General features: G+C 37.1%; 4 protein-coding genes across 6 annotated transcripts in view; 3 read left to right on the forward strand and 1 right to left on the reverse strand.

Moving 5' to 3' along the window:
* The first annotated feature begins 103 nt into the window (after window positions 1–103).
* On the forward strand, window positions 104–4,309 carry LOC18993882 (probable rhamnogalacturonate lyase B). Of its 3 annotated transcripts, none has more exons than XM_006417456.2 (14): window positions 104–318; window positions 771–868; window positions 955–1,127; window positions 1,393–1,512; window positions 1,583–1,702; window positions 1,964–2,105; window positions 2,293–2,463; window positions 2,559–2,714; window positions 2,822–2,928; window positions 3,022–3,112; window positions 3,203–3,344; window positions 3,414–3,570; window positions 3,650–3,890; window positions 3,970–4,309. In XM_006417456.2, exons 1-14 carry the CDS (start codon window positions 246–248, stop codon window positions 4,201–4,203), a joined length of 2,025 nt encoding a protein of 674 aa, XP_006417519.2. In that variant the 5' UTR covers window positions 104–245; the 3' UTR covers window positions 4,204–4,309. The 3 variants fall into 3 exon arrangements, with proteins under 3 accessions (XP_006417519.2, XP_024007842.1, XP_006417520.2); XM_024152074.1 differs by having other exon boundaries at window positions 1,393–1,485; XM_006417457.2 differs by lacking the exons at window positions 104–318; window positions 771–868; window positions 955–1,127 and having other exon boundaries at window positions 1,393–1,481.
* Window positions 4,259–6,321, reverse strand: LOC112083902 (pentatricopeptide repeat-containing protein At1g09900). The gene has a single exon (XM_024152075.1). The coding sequence runs from the start codon at window positions 6,233–6,235 to the stop codon at window positions 4,415–4,417; it is 1,821 nt and encodes a 606-aa protein (XP_024007843.1). The 5' UTR covers window positions 6,236–6,321; the 3' UTR covers window positions 4,259–4,414.
* A 1,228-nt stretch (window positions 6,322–7,549) lies between these two features.
* LOC18993883 (probable rhamnogalacturonate lyase B) lies at window positions 7,550–10,881 on the forward strand. Its single transcript, XM_024152667.1, has 13 exons — window positions 7,550–7,579; window positions 7,750–7,869; window positions 7,946–8,065; window positions 8,140–8,281; window positions 8,396–8,569; window positions 8,651–8,809; window positions 8,882–8,988; window positions 9,159–9,249; window positions 9,369–9,510; window positions 9,644–9,800; window positions 10,102–10,218; window positions 10,301–10,427; window positions 10,538–10,881. The coding sequence occupies exons 2-13, from the start codon at window positions 7,778–7,780 to the stop codon at window positions 10,766–10,768; spliced, it is 1,659 nt and encodes a 552-aa protein (XP_024008435.1). The 5' UTR covers window positions 7,550–7,579; window positions 7,750–7,777; the 3' UTR covers window positions 10,769–10,881.
* Window positions 10,882–13,747: 2,866 nt separating this feature from the next.
* Window positions 13,748–16,515, forward strand: part of LOC18993884 (rhamnogalacturonate lyase B) — a 3,578-nt gene continuing 810 nt past the window's right edge. The window contains 14 exon segments of the mRNA XM_006417459.2: window positions 13,748–13,857; window positions 13,987–14,120; window positions 14,302–14,423; window positions 14,522–14,587; window positions 14,664–14,780; window positions 14,870–14,989; window positions 15,086–15,227; window positions 15,308–15,478; window positions 15,563–15,718; window positions 15,795–15,901; window positions 15,985–16,075; window positions 16,177–16,318; window positions 16,437–16,511; window positions 16,514–16,515. The exon segment at window positions 16,514–16,515 is cut by the window's right edge and continues 194 nt beyond it. Coding sequence (XP_006417522.2) covers window positions 13,812–13,857; window positions 13,987–14,120; window positions 14,302–14,423; window positions 14,522–14,587; window positions 14,664–14,780; window positions 14,870–14,989; window positions 15,086–15,227; window positions 15,308–15,478; window positions 15,563–15,718; window positions 15,795–15,901; window positions 15,985–16,075; window positions 16,177–16,318; window positions 16,437–16,511; window positions 16,514–16,515 — 1,491 coding nt within the window. The 5' untranslated portion in view covers window positions 13,748–13,811.

Raw genomic sequence — 16,515 nt, forward strand, 5'->3', positions numbered from 1 at the left:
CACAATTTTACTGTTCAGGTCCGGTCTGAAGAAATTGAACCGAAACTATAATCAAATTCGATTGACGAAACTGATATATACAGTTCAGACGAAACGCGCAGACAGAGAGAGAAGACAAACGCAGTCGGGCAATAAAGCAAGCGCTTTGATCAAACGCTAACGCAGCCTTTCTCTCTCGATCTGTACACGTGCGTGTGAGCGCCAGGCTTCAGCAGTGATCGCTCGCGTCAAGAAGTACTGTACTGATGAAGAAATTGGCTGATCGGCTCTTGCATCGTTTAACCGACCGTGTAACTGCTTTAGGCGCCGACCACCACTGTATTGTTTCCCTCTCTTCTAATGGTTTCTACATCCTCTGTTTTATAACCTCGCTCACTATGGAACGGTTTTAAGCTTGTTCAACGAATTTGCGAGAGCAAAGTTTGTATTTTTTTTCTAGCCCTGATAAAGAATCAAGTTTATTTTCTTATTTTGACACTTTACTTTGTTTCTTATGACATTATAAACTGTTTGTTTGTAGAAAGATTTTCTCGTTCTCCTTATAATCCCAGAAAGGCAGGGTCTTTAACCCATCAGAGAGTTACAATTATTTGATATGGATGTTGGCGTACCATTTTGCTAAATAATCGGCGATAAACGCCTTTGCAGCTTTTTTTAAAGACTAGTTCAACAGATCCTATATCTATGGCAGTTTCAAAATTCTTGTTTTACATATACAGTACACTGATTCGATCGAGTGTTAATTTTTCTTTACTTACACTAAAATCCAGGCTCGGAAAGGACAGATCAAGGTACAAGTGGTCTTAGACATAGACAGGATTGCAGGATGCCTCCTCAAGGTGTCCGGCTGTATATCCATGACCGATATGTAATGCAAACTTCCTCAGTCTACAAATGTTTCCTTTTACGTGTCTTTCACCATATGTTTTTTAACTGAAGACGGAAATGTTGCAGGTTGTGATGGACAATGGAATCCTCCAAGTAACACTGTCAAAACCAGGTGGTATTATCACCGGCATTAAGTATAACGCTATTGACAATGTGCTTGAAGTTCGTAACAAGGAAACTAACAGAGGGTACTGGGACCTGCACTGGAATGAGGTTGGAGGCAAGGGAATATTTGATGTGTATGTCTTCTATGCATTTACCTTAAGAATCTATAGCATTAGAACCTTATCCTATCATTGCATCATCTGTTTGTGGAAATTTTCGGTATTGGTGAAGTTAAGTTGATGCATGACTCAAACTGGTTTTTCTCTGCGTCAAAATCGCCTCTCTTTTAATGGTTTTATCTTTTTTCTCCGGGGACTTGGACATAGAAGCATTACAAATTTAACAAAAGAATGTTATATAATGTGTATTAATTGGTGGATCGGGATTGTATTAATGCAGCATCAGTGGAGTGACTTTCAGGGTCATAGTCGAGACTGAAGAACATGTTGAGATCTCATTTCTAAGAACATGGGATCCATCCCTTGAGGGCAAGTATATTCCCCTGAATATCGATAAAAGGTCATCTTGAATTATGTAGACGAAAAACGAAATTAGAGAAGAGACATTGGAATGATGCTCTTTCTTTCAGGTTTATAATGCTCCGTGGCTCTTCTGGAGTTTACACTTACGGCATTTATGAACACCTTAAGGAATGGCCTGGGTTTGAACTTGGAGAAACAAGAATCGCGTTCAAGCTCAGAAAAGACAAGTAATATTCTCCCCATTTTCTATGGCAATTTTCTCTTTCTTATGCACAGCCTAATCATCTTAAGATCCATGTTTGTGCTCGGAGAAGAAAACCTCAAATGTCAGTGATTTGCTCGTCCATGTGAAGAGTGTCATAAATCCCTAGCAAAAGGGTTGTATCATTTGTCAGATATCTAGCTTTTGGGTTTAATCGTTTGTCAAAAGTAATGTATAGTTGTTTGATATCTCATGTATTTCCTGCTTGGTGATTCCTTTTATACAGATTCCACTACATGGCTATGGCAGATGACAGAAAAAGGATAATGCCTTTTCCAGATGATTTATGCAAAGGAAGATGCCAAACTCTAGATTACCAGGAAGCTTCCCTGCTCACTGCTCCGTGTGATCCACACCTGCAAGGCGAAGTATGACTTCCATGTTTTTTCAATCATTTAGAAATTAGAAGAACATTTTTGTTCAGTCTCCTTTCTACTGGTATGACTCCGTATACTATGGAGTTATGCTCGTTTTGTGACATATTAAAACTCTAAAATATGAATCGAGTTAATATTGATTCACAGATAACTTATTCATTTTCTTTTCTTATTACAGGTGGATGACAAATACCAATACTCGTGTGAGAATAAGGATCTGAGAGTACATGGATGGATATCCTTTGATCCACCTGTAGGATTCTGGCAAATTACGCCCAGTAATGAGTTCCGGTCAGGTGGACCACTCAAACAAAATCTCACCTCACATGTTGGCCCAACCACTCTTGCAGTAAGTGTCCCTGTGACTAATGTGGTGACTGTTTCAACGTTGTAGTCAGAATTAGCTCAATCTTTGATCTTGGTTTTCATTATGAATTATATCAGGTGTTTCACAGTACACATTATGCGGGAAAAACCATGATGCCTCGCTTTGAATGTGGTGAGCCTTGGAAGAAAGTCTTTGGCCCTGTTTTCATTTACCTAAACTCCACAGCTAATAGAGATGATTCACTTTGCTTATGGGATGATGCTAAGATAAAGGTACAAGGGAAACCAAATTTCTACTGCATTTCCAAGCGTTGTTGAATACAGAAAATAGATGTCTAGTAACAAAGAGAAAGGGCTTAGTTTAGTGGGTTAATCTGTAGATGAAGGCTGAGGTTGAAAGCTGGCCTTATAGCTTTGTGGCATCTGAGGACTATCCAAAGTCTGAAGAACGTGGCTGGGCCCATGGTAGATTACTTATCCACGACAGGTATTAGTGGTTTTTACAGTCTCATTTCTATTTTTTCCCCCTTGCAGATTCCTTTCCTAACCAGTTAACTTTCCAATGTTGATTCCTGTATAGGTTCATAAGCAATGATTTGATTTCAGCACGAGGTGCTTATGTGGGTTTGGCTCCACCTGGTGATGCTGGTTCTTGGCAAATAGAATGCAAGGTGATTATCTTCCATCTCCTTTCTGAATAATTTGCAACGAGCACAAAGATCGATACCTTTTGGATTTTTCAACTGTTAATATCTTATCAGGGATACCAATTCTGGGCTATAGCGGATGAGGCTGGCTACTTCTCAATAGAAAACGTGCGTCCTGGTGAATATAATCTCTATGCCTGGGTCCCTGGTTTCATTGGAGATTATCGTAACGACACTATCGTAACTGTGACTTCAGGTAAGTAAGTTTTATCAATTTCATAATTTCCTATATATCAGCTAATTCTTGATGGATATAACAACACAGGGTGCAAGATTGAGATGGGTGATATCGTCTATGAGCCTCCAAGAGATGGACCTACCTTATGGGAAATCGGTATCCCTGATCGAAAAGCTTCAGAGTTCTTTATCCCCGATCCTGATCCCATGCTTGTAAACAGAGCTTTAGTCCACCATCAAGACAGGTTTGTGAGCTACACTTTTGTGAAACTTACTGCTTGAATGTTAATAAACTGAAACACCGCATTGCTTTAATGTTTTCAGGTTCAGGCAATATGGGCTGTGGAAGAGATACACAGATTTGTATCCAAATGATGACCTTGTTTACACTATTGGTGTAAGCGACTATCGCAGAGACTGGTTCTTTGCTCATGTTCCTAGGAAGAAAGGAGATGTGCATGAAGGAACAACTTGGCAGATTAGGTTTAAACTCGAAAACACTGATCAAAAAGCGAATTACAAACTGCGAGTAGCCATAGCATCTGCAACCTTAGCGGAGTTGCAGGTAAAAAATGAAACTTCACATTTCTGACAGAGACGAATTGTTAAGATTGTAATGTTTTGTTGGCACACTCTATTTGCAGGTTAGAGTTAATGACGCGGAAGCAATCCGTCCTCTGTTCACAACCGGACTTATCGGGAGAGACAACTCGATAGCAAGGCATGGAATCCACGGGGTTTACATGCTGTACACGGTGAACATACCAGGAAACCGGTTTGTGCAAGGTGATAACACAATATTCCTGAAACAGCCAAGATGCAATGGACCATTTCAAGGGATTATGTATGACTATATTCGTCTAGAAGGCACTCCTTGAAATCATATATGAAAGTACACGTGTATATGTAAAGGCGTTTATTTCATCCAAAAGATAATGGTAACAACTGAATCATATTGATATGATGCAAACTCCAAAACAAAAATTCTGACATCCAAAACTGAACCTAAGACATAAGAGCTAGAGAGTAACCAATGAAATGTTGTTCTCTTAGCATAAATCAACATAAGAGGACTGACTAGTGAGCGAACTACTCACTGCTGCATTTTCCGGCAACTTGCTCTGCGGAGCTTCTCTTCATGAGTCCCTTGTTACAAAGCTCATTGAGTAGCTCCAGAGCTTCCTTTGCCATACCTTCATAAGCTATGCCTTCTATCAGAATTGTGTACGATGTTTCGGTCGGTTTACACCCTCTGTTGATCATATAGACCAGGAAATCAATGGCACGGTCTGTTTGCCGAGACTTACAGAGACCCAGCATTATAGAGTTGAAGGTGACTGCGTTTGGCCTAACGCCCATCCGCTCAAACTCATGGAAAAACTTAATGGCTTCGTCTACTTTTCCTTCCCTGCTCAAACCTCCAACCAGAGAAGAATAGGTGATTGTGTCAGGCTTTAGATCTTTTGCACGCATCTCGTCTAGCAGTTTTATCGCTTTGCCTGTTTTACCTGCTTTTGCAAGCCCGTCAATGACGGTATTATAAGTGATTAGAACAGGAGAACATCCCTTGCTGCTAAGCTGATTAAGTATCTCAACCGCATCTTCAACTTTCCCATCTTTGCACAAAGCCGTGAGCATAGTGTTGTAGGTCACAATGTCAGGGTAACAACCACGAGAGACCATTCTCTCCAAATACTCTATAGCCCTATCCATCTTTTTCTCCTTGCAAAACCCGTGAAGCAGCGGGTTGTAACTCAAAGAGTTAGGCTGGCATCCATGTTTAGGCATCTTCTCCAAAATGTCAATCGCTCGACCAAGCAAGCCTTTTCTGCACAAGAAGTTAATCAAGATGTTGAAAGTGACAACACTCGGCGAAAAGCCTTTACGTAACATATCAGCAAGAAGCTTCTCCGCGTCCATCCACCTCCCTGTGCTACACATACTCCGCAGGATTATGTTATGCGTAATAACATTCGGCTGACATCCATAAGACGGCATGTCGTTCAAGAACTTAATCGCTTCATCCAATCTCCCCTCTTTACAAATACCGTTCACGAGAACATTGTAAGTCACAACATCAGGAGTACATCCTCTCTCCCTCATTTCATCAAGAAGCTTCATCGCCTGTCCAACACCACTATCTTTGCAAGTAGCTTCGATCAATATAGTGTAAGTAATCACATCCGGATAACAGTCTCTCTGAAGCTGCCTATCAAGAACCTCCATGGCTTGCTTTAGCTTCCCGCTATCGCAAAGAGAACGCAAGATCGTGTTGTAAGTGACAACATCCGGGGAAACGCTCATCCTATCGAGAACAGATAAAGCGTTATTGATCTCCCCGGCTTTGCAGTAGCCACTAATCATGACATTGTAGGTGATAACATCAGGAACAGCACCAGAACCTTCAAGAATCTCCAAGATCTTTGCGGCTTTCCTCGTCTTACCCATCCTACAGAATCCGCGGATCAGTGTCGTGCACGGGATGATATCGGGGACGTTACCGTGATAAACCATGTTCTCCAGAAACTTAAACCCTTCCTCCAATTCTCCAGCTCTAACCAGCTGCCGCAAATGGTTGTTGCTCTCGACATCTTCCAACACAAAAGACGAATTCGAAGAGCTGAAATGACCATTATTACCGTTACTATTGCTAATCCCAGAAGGCGAATTTTCGAACTTCTGAGCTCTGCCATTAAGACCGGAACTCTCCACCCTGGAGGCCGCGAAAGCAAGAACAAGTCGGCTCCTTTTTCGTGACCCAAGAGAGGACTTAGACCTAATATTACAAGTCGTACGACCTGAGACGTCAAGCTTATTGCTTCGTTTACACTCGCGATGAAATTGTTGAATTAAGCAAAACCCTTCTTGTGCACTGCTTGTGGACACCATCAAATCCATAGAGATAACCATAAACCTTTTCTATAAGACGAAAACAGAGGGCAGAACATAAACAGACAAACAAACTAACTCAATCTTCTTTGAGGTATGGTTTTGAGACACCGAGTAAGAAATGAGAGAGAAAGAAAATGGGGAAGAAGAAGAACATAGGAGGCGGGTGAGTGCGAAAGGATATGGCAATGTTTTGGTTTTTTGGACACTTGTGAATTTGGGCCTCACAACAATTATAGGAGTTTGCTCTTAAGACTGATTTCTGGGCTTTATTAGCTGGTGGAGATTAGTCAATGTCCGGTTGGTGCAGGTTGACCATAAGGGCAAAATAGTCCCACTAAGGAATAACGAACAAATAACCGAACTGTAACTACTACGCAAATAATTCATTTTTGAACGTTTGAATCACACAATATGGTATTGATTTACATATAATAATGAGAAACAAGAATGTTTAGAAGAGACATGCTTTGAGACACACGAATGTCACCATATTGATGATCATTGCGGCTCTCTTAAGCATTTCGTCAAAAACTAACCAAACTGTTTTGACGACAAAGTCAAGAGATTCTCTCCACTACACTTTATCTCCCGTCCAAGGCAACATAACTTCTCCAAATCGGATCTCTCTCTATATATACACACATGTACGTATAGAAAAACATATACATTTACTTTAAGCTTAGAGACCAAAACCCAGAAGACAATTCATCAATGTCGTCTGCTAAACTGCAGTTGCATGATAAGGGCAATCATGTTTGTTAACTTTAACTCTTCTCATGATCTTCTCTATCTTCATTTAGCTGCAGATGTTATAAAAAGAACTGAAACTTTTTAATTAAAGTTTCGACATCGTTGGTGTATTGATGGTTCAGGTGGTGATGGACAATGGCATTGCACGGGTTACATTATCAAAGCCTGATGGAATTGTTACCGGAATCGAGTATAATGGTATCGATAACTTGCTAGAGGTTCTTAATGAAGAATCCAACAGAGGGTAATGTGATATTATGATACTTTTAATTTGGAGTATGTTTCTCTTAGTAGTCTTTTAAACTTTTCTATCGATTAGTCTCTGAGACTTCCTGTTAGTCATCAATATGCGATAGCCAGCCAAGTTAGCTTCCTGCAATTTAACTGTTGTAAGATTGCATAAACTAGTAGAATGGCTGTTCTGAAATCAATTATCTTAAGAGCCTACTCAAGGCTAGACAACGTCTGGTTATTGCATGCATGATACATCTCTCTGTTTCTCTAGTTAATTTCATAGCTTTCGCGCCAAAAAAATTGTTTTGAAGTGAATGTCTTCTTCAGGTATTGGGACCTCGTCTGGGGCGGATCAGGAACCGCTGGAGCATTTGATGTGTAAGTCTTCTTCGTGAGTTTAATGCCCAAATAAGATTACTAGAAAAAATCTGTACGTAGTTTGATCCCATAGAACGAAAGACAGATTGCATTTTTTTCAGATAGAATTGGATCAAAGCAATGGTGTTCAAAGCAACTAATGCTTAATAACTATTTCCTTTTGGTAACAGAATAAAAGGAACAAAATTTGAAGTAATAATGGAAAATGATGAACAGATTGAGCTTTCTTTCACAAGAAAATGGGATCCATCACAAGAAGGCAAAGCTGTGCCACTGAACATTGACAAAAGGTCCTTACTTTTTTTTTGAAGCATAAATTTCATATCCCATTTTCAGCTTATGAGCTGAAAAAAGTGTTGAAAACAGATTCGTTATGCTTCGTGGGTCATCGGGATTCTACACTTATGCCATCTATGAGCACTTGAAAGAATGGCCTGCTTTCTCAATTGCCGAAACTCGAATTGCCTTCAAGCTCAGAAAAGAGAAGTAAACAAAGATAAATCACTCATTTACTAGCTAAACATTAATTTTCCATTAATCTTAACAGCTGAGAGTTGTAGGTTTCACTACATGGCAGTAACTGACGATAGGCAGAGATTCATGCCATTGCCTGATGACCGGTTACCAGACAGAGGCCAAGCTCTGGCATACCCTGAAGCTGTTCTACTTGTTAATCCTGTAGAGCCTCAATTCAAAGGAGAGGTATAGTTTATCATTTATTTTTTCTTTCTTTTCAAGACTATTAGCTAGAGAGAAGTTGATTTCTTGTAAAACGTTGTTAACTTGGCTTTTACTGGTTCTTCTTTGGGTTTTTAGGTTGACGATAAGTACCAATATTCGTGCGAAAACAAAGACATTACTGTCCATGGATGGATATGCACGGAGCAACCATCAGTCGGTTTCTGGCTCATAACTCCTAGCCATGAGTACCGAACCGGTGGACCTCAAAAACAGAACTTGACATCTCACGTTGGACCCACTTCTCTTGCTGTAAGGATAAACATCTATCTACTTTAACATTTTTCTCTAAAATCATTACAGTTTTTTACAAGTTTAACGTGGGTTCTTTAGGTATTTATGAGTGCACACTATACAGGGGAAGATCTAGTGCCAAAATTCAGTGAAGGCGAGGCATGGAAGAAGGTGTTTGGGCCGGTTTTCGTCTATTTAAACTCGTCTACTGATGATGATAATGACCCTCTTTGGCTCTGGCAAGATGCTAAAACTCAGGTTCTTCTTTATACTTATCTTGTTTTATATAGTTAGAAGAACAAATCTAACATTATAAATTTAATGTGCCAGATGAATGTGGAAGTAGAAAGCTGGCCTTACAGTTTTCCAGCTTCGGATGATTATGTGAAAGCAGAGCAACGTGGTAATGTTGTTGGCAGACTTCTCGTTCAAGACAGGTAAATTACTGAGAGGGCCTGATTCAATTCTTTTTATACTGTTTATCATCTTGTTGCTCATTAGTAAAAAATCAAATTTCACTAGACGCACTTTAGTCATTACAAACTTCACATGACAATTGCATATATCCAATAATCTAAAACTCTATAATGCATTTATGTTCTTTAAGGTATGTAGATAAAGATTTCATTGCAGCCAATAGAGGTTATGTTGGTTTGGCTGTACCTGGAGCTGCTGGTTCATGGCAAAGAGAATGCAAGGTGATTATTTTGAAAAGTGGCCCCATCCTAAAAAGTAGAAGATGGATATTAAATAAAGAACTAATGGAATTTTTTAAAAATTTTAAAATAATATCTCTATGAACATTCCATTCTTGCAGGAGTATCAATTTTGGACAAGAACAGATGAAGAAGGATTCTTTTACATTAGTGGAGTAAGGCCAGGCCAATACAATCTCTATGCATGGGTTCCTGGTTTTATTGGCGACTATAAATACGATGATATTATCACCGTCACCCCAGGTCCTCATATTCTTTTCTTTCTTTCTATTAGTTCCCCAAAACATAATTTTTTTCAATTAAACCCAATATAATACCGTAATTTTTCAGTTGTTTAAAGAATATATCCTGTAATTAATAATCATTGTCTGTGCAGGTTGTTATCTTTATGTGGAAGATCTTGTGTATCAGCCTCCAAGAAATGGAGCAACGTTATGGGAGATCGGTTTTCCTGATCGATCAGCAGCAGAGTTTTTTGTTCCTGATCCGAATCCAAAATATATCAACAAACTTTATCAAAATCACCCTGACAGGTTTTTACATATATAACACATACAAATATCACAACATTTTTTTCTTGAGCTTATTGAGTTTGTATTTAAAAGACCGTCATTAGGTTTTGGTTAATCTCCTATAACTACGTTGTGGACAAAAGAGAACATATAAAGAAAAATGACTTTTTTGGTTTTAACGTTAAAAGAAACTGACTTATTTAATTGAATAGTAAATTACTATATCATGCATAAACAGGCTACTGACATTGTACAAAATGTATAGGAACTTCATGTAAGAATACTAAAAATGCCCTTTTTGATGATTGCTTATCTCTCGCAGGTTCCGACAATATGGATTATGGGAAAGATACGTAGAATTGTACCCCGATAAAGACTTAGTATATGTAGTTGGCTCTAGCGACTATAGAAACGACTGGTTTTACGCTCAAGTCACTAGGTCTTCCTCATCATCTCCGTTATCTTTTATTTCTTAAATTTACGGTATTTTCTAACCACATTGTTACGTTTTCTTTTCATAGAAAAAAGGATAGCAAAACATATCAAGCAACAACATGGCAAATTAAATTCGAACTCAAAAACATTGAAAAGAACCACACCTATACTTTACGAGTAGCCATCGCATCCGCTACTTTTGCCGAACTCCAAGTACGTGTGTATCTATCAATCCATGACATTTTTTTTTTTGTAAATTAGACCATCAAGAAAGACAATTTAACGTAGTTGGATGAATCTTGACTCAAAACTGGGGGATGAAGATACGTGTAAACGATGCGAGTGCAAGTCCATTGTTCACAAGTGGATTGATCGGGAGGGACAACTCGATAGCAAGACATGGAATACATGGATTGTACTGGTTGTTCAATGTGGAAGTAGCTGGCTCTAAGTTTGTAGAAGGCGATAATACCTTGTTTCTCACGCAGCCAAGGTGCACAAGTCCTTTCCAAGGGATGATGTATGATTACATCCGATTCGAAGCTCCCAGCTAATCAAACATGGTTCTTTCAGAAAGTTTAAGCAATGTGATTTGACATGTTTGTTGATTTATTCGATTCTTTTTTACATATGCGTTTCAAATTCTTGCTCGTTATAATCTTATTTTAAACATCATTTGGGTATGCACATATATTCAGTTTGGTTTTGCTTAGAGTACATTGGTTTTATTTTAAGAAACTGGCTTATTTAACATGGTTGAGGTCCATGGACAATGTTTGTTTCACTACAAGAAAAATAAATTCTGTAAAGTTTTTTTTTATCCTACCAATATATTTGTGCAATACATTGAAGAAAGAAAAACAAATCCTAAACCAAATTAGTTTGCGTTTTCCCCATTTGGAAATAGATTTTGTAATTTACTGGGATTCCTCATATATATATGGACATGGACGAAAACTATGTTTCACAAGAGAGGAGGAAAAAAAACACAGTAGATATCTAAGTCTTTCGCAGAGAAATTAACGCAAGGACCTTGCGGCAAGGTACGTACAAGTATTTTATTTCACTGTTCCATTTTTTTGGTTAAAAGGTTTTCATATATTTTCATGATGAAAAACAGTATATAATCAAAGTTTGAAATTCGATTTATTCTTACTCGTTAGATCTTTGTCGTCTTTTTATGATATAAAGCTATGTTAAGGCTATTTACGTGTTTCTTCTCAATGCCTCACGTCGAATTTAGATCGTGGAGATTATGCGGTCTTAGATCAACGCATATATACTAGGTAATACAAAACATTTAGAGACAAAACAGCTTTTTTTTTTAAAAAAAAAAGAACATTTCTTGTGGTTGCGAGATAGTTAGACTAAAAATGTATATGAATTTTATTTCGGTCAAAATTTCATGAATTTGATGATGATGAAAACGAGGTTGTTTATTTTGGCCAAAGACATGTATAGAAGAGTATAATAGATTTTTGATTGTGTGGTGATTTAAATGGCAAGAAATAAAAATATTCGCAATTTCTATCTCTCTTTAACCTCTACAACTATGTCCTCCTTTTTAGTGGAATTTACTAACTTTGAATCTATGTTGGAAGTTAATACTATTGACATAAATGGTAATAAATCCTTACATTACGTTATTGACATAAATGGTAATAAATGTATTTGACTATATTGTAATTCAATCTTGTAAATTAAATAGAATTAACAAGAAAAAAGTAGAAGATATCTCATATATATAACAAATTAAATTGATGTAATGTTTAAAATATAAGATAAGATAAAAACTTTTAATTTCCAATTTAAATACTTTCTTAGGATAGTAAATAGTATAAATGCTTTTGACCAATTCTTTTGTTATTCATCAATTGTTGGTTTTAGGCAATCTCTATGAATTTTTCATTATGATAGTGGAAGATTATTTGATTTAAATGGTTGATCTAATAAATAAATGCTAAATTAAATATTGGTTAAGTTATTTGCGACCAAATAATCTATAAATTTCGTTTCTGTTCTATCGAGAATCATCTCAATGTTGTGTTTAATTTATAAAAACAAAAAAACAAAAAAAAATTCCTGGCTTGTCACTGATCAAGACTCCATAACAACTTTGAATGGTTAGTAACTTTTTTTTTTTTGCAAAAAGGTTAGTAAATAGTAACATTATGGTTCATTTTTGGTATGGATATAAGAAAAATACGAAAAATGAAATAATAGAGAGATGTAGTTGATGGGAAAAAGTTGTTGGTGTTATTCATCTATCTGATTTTGTCATTGAAAAAGACTTTTTTTTTTCTGTTGAACATAATGTAAAAAAAAATTGAACCCGTGAAAGGTATTCGTTGGAAATATTTTGGTTAAGCATTTGGACAACAACCTGTTGAAATCTTTATATGTCTCTTCTATGTTGTTGGTATATGAAATATCGATTATATATGTATGTGCTTCCCCTAACTCCAATCAACTACCCACGCAGCCGCATAACAACTTTTGCTTCAAGCATCAGCATTCCTTATATTCTTCTCCTGTTCGTGTGCATTTATACATGTGTATTATATATTCACATCTAAAATTTATGTATTTTACGCATATTTGTTTTTATATGGGCATCACGTCGCATACGGTACGTACTGAAGGTGAGCTTTTTGCGATTAGTTTATGTAAATTCACCATAAGGTATTAGTATATATTTATGCCTAGTTCTTCTTCACAACAACAAACTTCAAAAAATGAATAATTAAAATGTGGTGTCACCGTAAAGAGCCGAACTACTTTTAGGTAAATTGGATGTTATGTTATGTGTAGGTACGCAGTTTCCTTAGATATCTACCGAGTAGGCGTTGGGGAAAAGAAAAAGACAAGAAGGGTTATTGGAAGTGGTTACTTTGTACGAATATTAGCACATGAGCACCAATGTATATATTATACAGTTATCAACAAAACCTTAAATTAAATTTGATTCCTTTATGAAATGCATAATTTCGTATTGCTTAATGATACTAGCCGGACAAGATTACTTTTTATAATATTATCAGAGATGTTTCTTAAATTTATAGTTTGTTTATATATACTATGATAATGGAATTCTAGAACGAGTTTGGTTCATGGCTCTACCTAGGATTGGGATTGTAATATTTCTTGATCCGATTTCGATTTCCATTTTTTTAATGAATATATATATAGGGAACTAAAAAGAAGTCTTGTTATATCAACCACAATGAAAAAGTCTTGTTATAATAAGAAAAAGAAGAAATTCTTTGTTTATAGCAGAAGAAAACTTGACTTTGATGTTGCCTAAACCATTTAACTTACTTCTCTCTCTCTCTCTTTTTTTTTCCATTTCTTAGTTCACATGTACCTTTGTTGTTTTACTTTTTGTCTTTTGTCTTTTGTCTTTGTCCTACTTCAAAGTTTTTGTATGGGTAATATAGATTCTTATTAGAAGAAACCTATATAATGATCTTAAGTTGTCATAATCTAAACGACTCTTCTTCTAACTCTTACTTGCCTCGTCTCTACAACTTCACATGTCTGATTATCTTTGTGGACAGAATTTCGAGAAAGCTCCAAGACAAATCCGCTGATTTCATCATGCTTCTGTTCTCTTCACATGTCTTCCAGCTCGTGACGACCATAGGTACGCATCAGAGAAGAAACATCATTACATGTATTTGTTTTTAGTATAATATCTTAAATACATGATTAGAACCTAACTCCTAACATAACGTCATCATATGTATATGTGTACGTGTTTGGTGAAAAAAAGGTTACCGGAGACATAGAGGATGGATAATTGCTTTGTTCATGTTCTTGTCTTTATTTGAAATTGCAATCTCTCAAAACCAAAGTCCTGATCCAGAATCAACACAAGTCTTGCAATTACATTACGAAGATCGACATGTACGTCGCCTCTATACATTATTTACCGATCCATTTTTTTTTAATTAGCTTTTAGTTGACAATTAGAGACACTTTGTTGATGCAAAAAACGAAGAATTGTTTCGCTATTAAGTTCCAGCTTCCTTGATGTGCAAGTCACGTTGAACGTTTTAAAAACCCTAAATTATATGAGTGATTACAGGTGGTTTTGGACAATGGAATTTTTCAATTAACTTTGTCCAGTCCGGAGGGATTTGTCACTGGAATCCGGTACAATAATATTGAAAATGTGCTTGCCTACAACGGAGGTGAACATGATAGAGGGTAGGTCTACTTCTATGATTATGCTTATGTATGTAAATGCCCTAATTTCAGTGTTTATAATCCCTGAGGACTGAAACTAATTGATCTAATTTCTGTAGTTACTGGGACTTAGTGTGGAACTTCCCAGGGAAAAAAACTAAAAAGACCAAAGGCACACTAGACAGGTAAATGACTCTCTGTCTGCAGTTATATAGCTACCAATAACCCTCCATTGTGAAACTAACTTGGATTAATTTGCAGGATTGAAGCAACAAAGATGGAAGTGATAACGCAGAGTGATGAAAAGATAGAGATATCGTTTTCAAGGACATGGAATGCTTCTTCAACACTGGCTGTTCCTGTGAATATAGACAAGAGGTAGCTCGTATAAAATTAGTATATACATGTAAATAAAAGGTTTGATTTTTTTGGAATCTAGTATGATGAGATTTATGAGTTGATTTCAGGTTTGTAATGCTGCGAAACTCGTCCGGGTTCTACACTTACGCCATCTTCGAGCGGTTAAAAGGGTGGCCTGCTGTTGAACTTGATAATATTCGATTAGCATTTAAGCTAAACAAGGACAAGTGATGTTTTCTCTACTTATCCTTCATCTATAAAAAAAAGTCTGTTATTCATAACAGAGTTTGATAATAGTTTATGTCCACTTGTTATTTGCATAGGTTTCATTATATGGCGATTTCAGATGAGAGGCAAAGGTACATGCCTCAAGCAGATGATCGGATTCCTCCTCGAGGTAAACCTCTTGCTTATCCCGAGGCCGTTCAACTTCTCGACCCTACCAATCCTGAGTTCAAAGGAGAGGTAAACTTAATTTCTTCCTATTAAAACAGAGGAAACAGAGCAATAGAGGAAACAGAGTATCAATCTTGATTATCTTACAGGTGGATGACAAGTATGCGTATTCAATGGAGAGTAAAGACATAAAAGTTCATGGATGGATAAGCACAAATGACTCAGTTGGTTTCTGGCAAATCACTCCAAGCAACGAGTTCCGTTCTTCTGGTCCTCTCAAGCAATTCCTAGGCTCCCATGTCGGTCCAACCAACCTCGCGGTGAGCATAGGTTTCGAGATAAAACGATACATAAATTTGGATATAAAGATGGATGATAATTGATGTTAGTTGAAATGGAAACAGATATTTCACAGCACTCACTATGTTGGAGCAGATCTGATCATGAAATTTGAAGAAGGTGAAGCATGGAAGAAGGTGTTTGGACCTGTCTTCATTTATCTCAACTCTTTTCCTCAAGGAGTTGATCCTTTGTTGCTCTGGCATCAAGCCAAGAACCAGGTCATACATATATAGATATGCATATGCATACGTAAGAACAAAATAGCTGAGAAATAGATTTGGTTGCTGTTTTCAGACAAAGATTGAGGAACAGAAGTGGCCTTATAACTTCACCACTTCAAGTGATTTTCCTGCATCTGACCAAAGAGGATGTGTTAGCGGCAGATTCCTCGTTAGAGACCGGTACAGTACTTGCTTCGTTCTTCTTTGAAACAACGTCGTTTTCGCATGAAACATTCCTAAATGGCTGTTTAATTTTGTAATAGATACATAAGTAGTGAGGATATACCTGCAAATGGTTCCTACGTGGGCTTGGCTGCGCCAGGAGATGCTGGCTCATGGCAAAAAGAATACAAAGTAATCTCTTAATCTATCTTCTCCATCTTGTTAATCAATAAGCAGTGGAAATCATAAAGATTTGTGAACTCTAAAATCTTGGTTTATATTTACATTGACAGGGTTATCAGTTCTGGTCAAAAGCAGACGAAAAGGGATATTTTTCTATCAATAATGTGAGAAGTGGTCGTTACAATCTCTATGCATTTGCTCTGGGATTCATCGGTGATTACCACAACGACACCGTTTTCGACATTTCTCCAGGTTCGAACATTTTTTTTTGTTTTTTTTTGGTTCGAACATCTTGTAATACCACTATGACAGGACACTGCAGTTCCATATATACAGATTGCTAACAAAGAGTAAAAACATTGTGAATCAGGTTCAAATATCAGCCTAGGCGACTTGGTGTATGAACCTCCAAGAGACGGTGTAACTCTATGGGAAATCGGTGTACCGGA

The sequence above is a fragment of the Eutrema salsugineum genome, unplaced genomic scaffold, assembly GCF_000478725.1.
Source record: "Eutrema salsugineum unplaced genomic scaffold, Eutsalg1_0 scaffold_5, whole genome shotgun sequence".
Classification (NCBI taxonomy): domain Eukaryota; kingdom Viridiplantae; phylum Streptophyta; class Magnoliopsida; order Brassicales; family Brassicaceae; genus Eutrema; species Eutrema salsugineum.

Coding starts and splice junctions, on each gene's coding strand:
- LOC18993882 (XM_006417456.2), top strand. CDS start 246: ATGAAGAAATTGGCTGATCGGCTCTTGCATCGTTTAACCGACCGTGTA. Junction 2,929..3,021: donor AGATTACTTATCCACGACAG/GTATTAGTGGTT, acceptor ATTCCTGTATAG/GTTCATAAGCAATGATTTGA. Junction 3,571..3,649: donor TTAGTCCACCATCAAGACAG/GTTTGTGAGCTA, acceptor TAATGTTTTCAG/GTTCAGGCAATATGGGCTGT.
- LOC112083902 (XM_024152075.1), bottom strand. CDS start 6,235: ATGGTTATCTCTATGGATTTGATGGTGTCCACAAGCAGTGCACAAGAA.
- LOC18993883 (XM_024152667.1), top strand. CDS start 7,778: ATGGAAAATGATGAACAGATTGAGCTTTCTTTCACAAGAAAATGGGAT. Junction 7,870..7,945: donor CCACTGAACATTGACAAAAG/GTCCTTACTTTT, acceptor TGTTGAAAACAG/ATTCGTTATGCTTCGTGGGT. Junction 8,282..8,395: donor AGCCTCAATTCAAAGGAGAG/GTATAGTTTATC, acceptor TTGGGTTTTTAG/GTTGACGATAAGTACCAATA.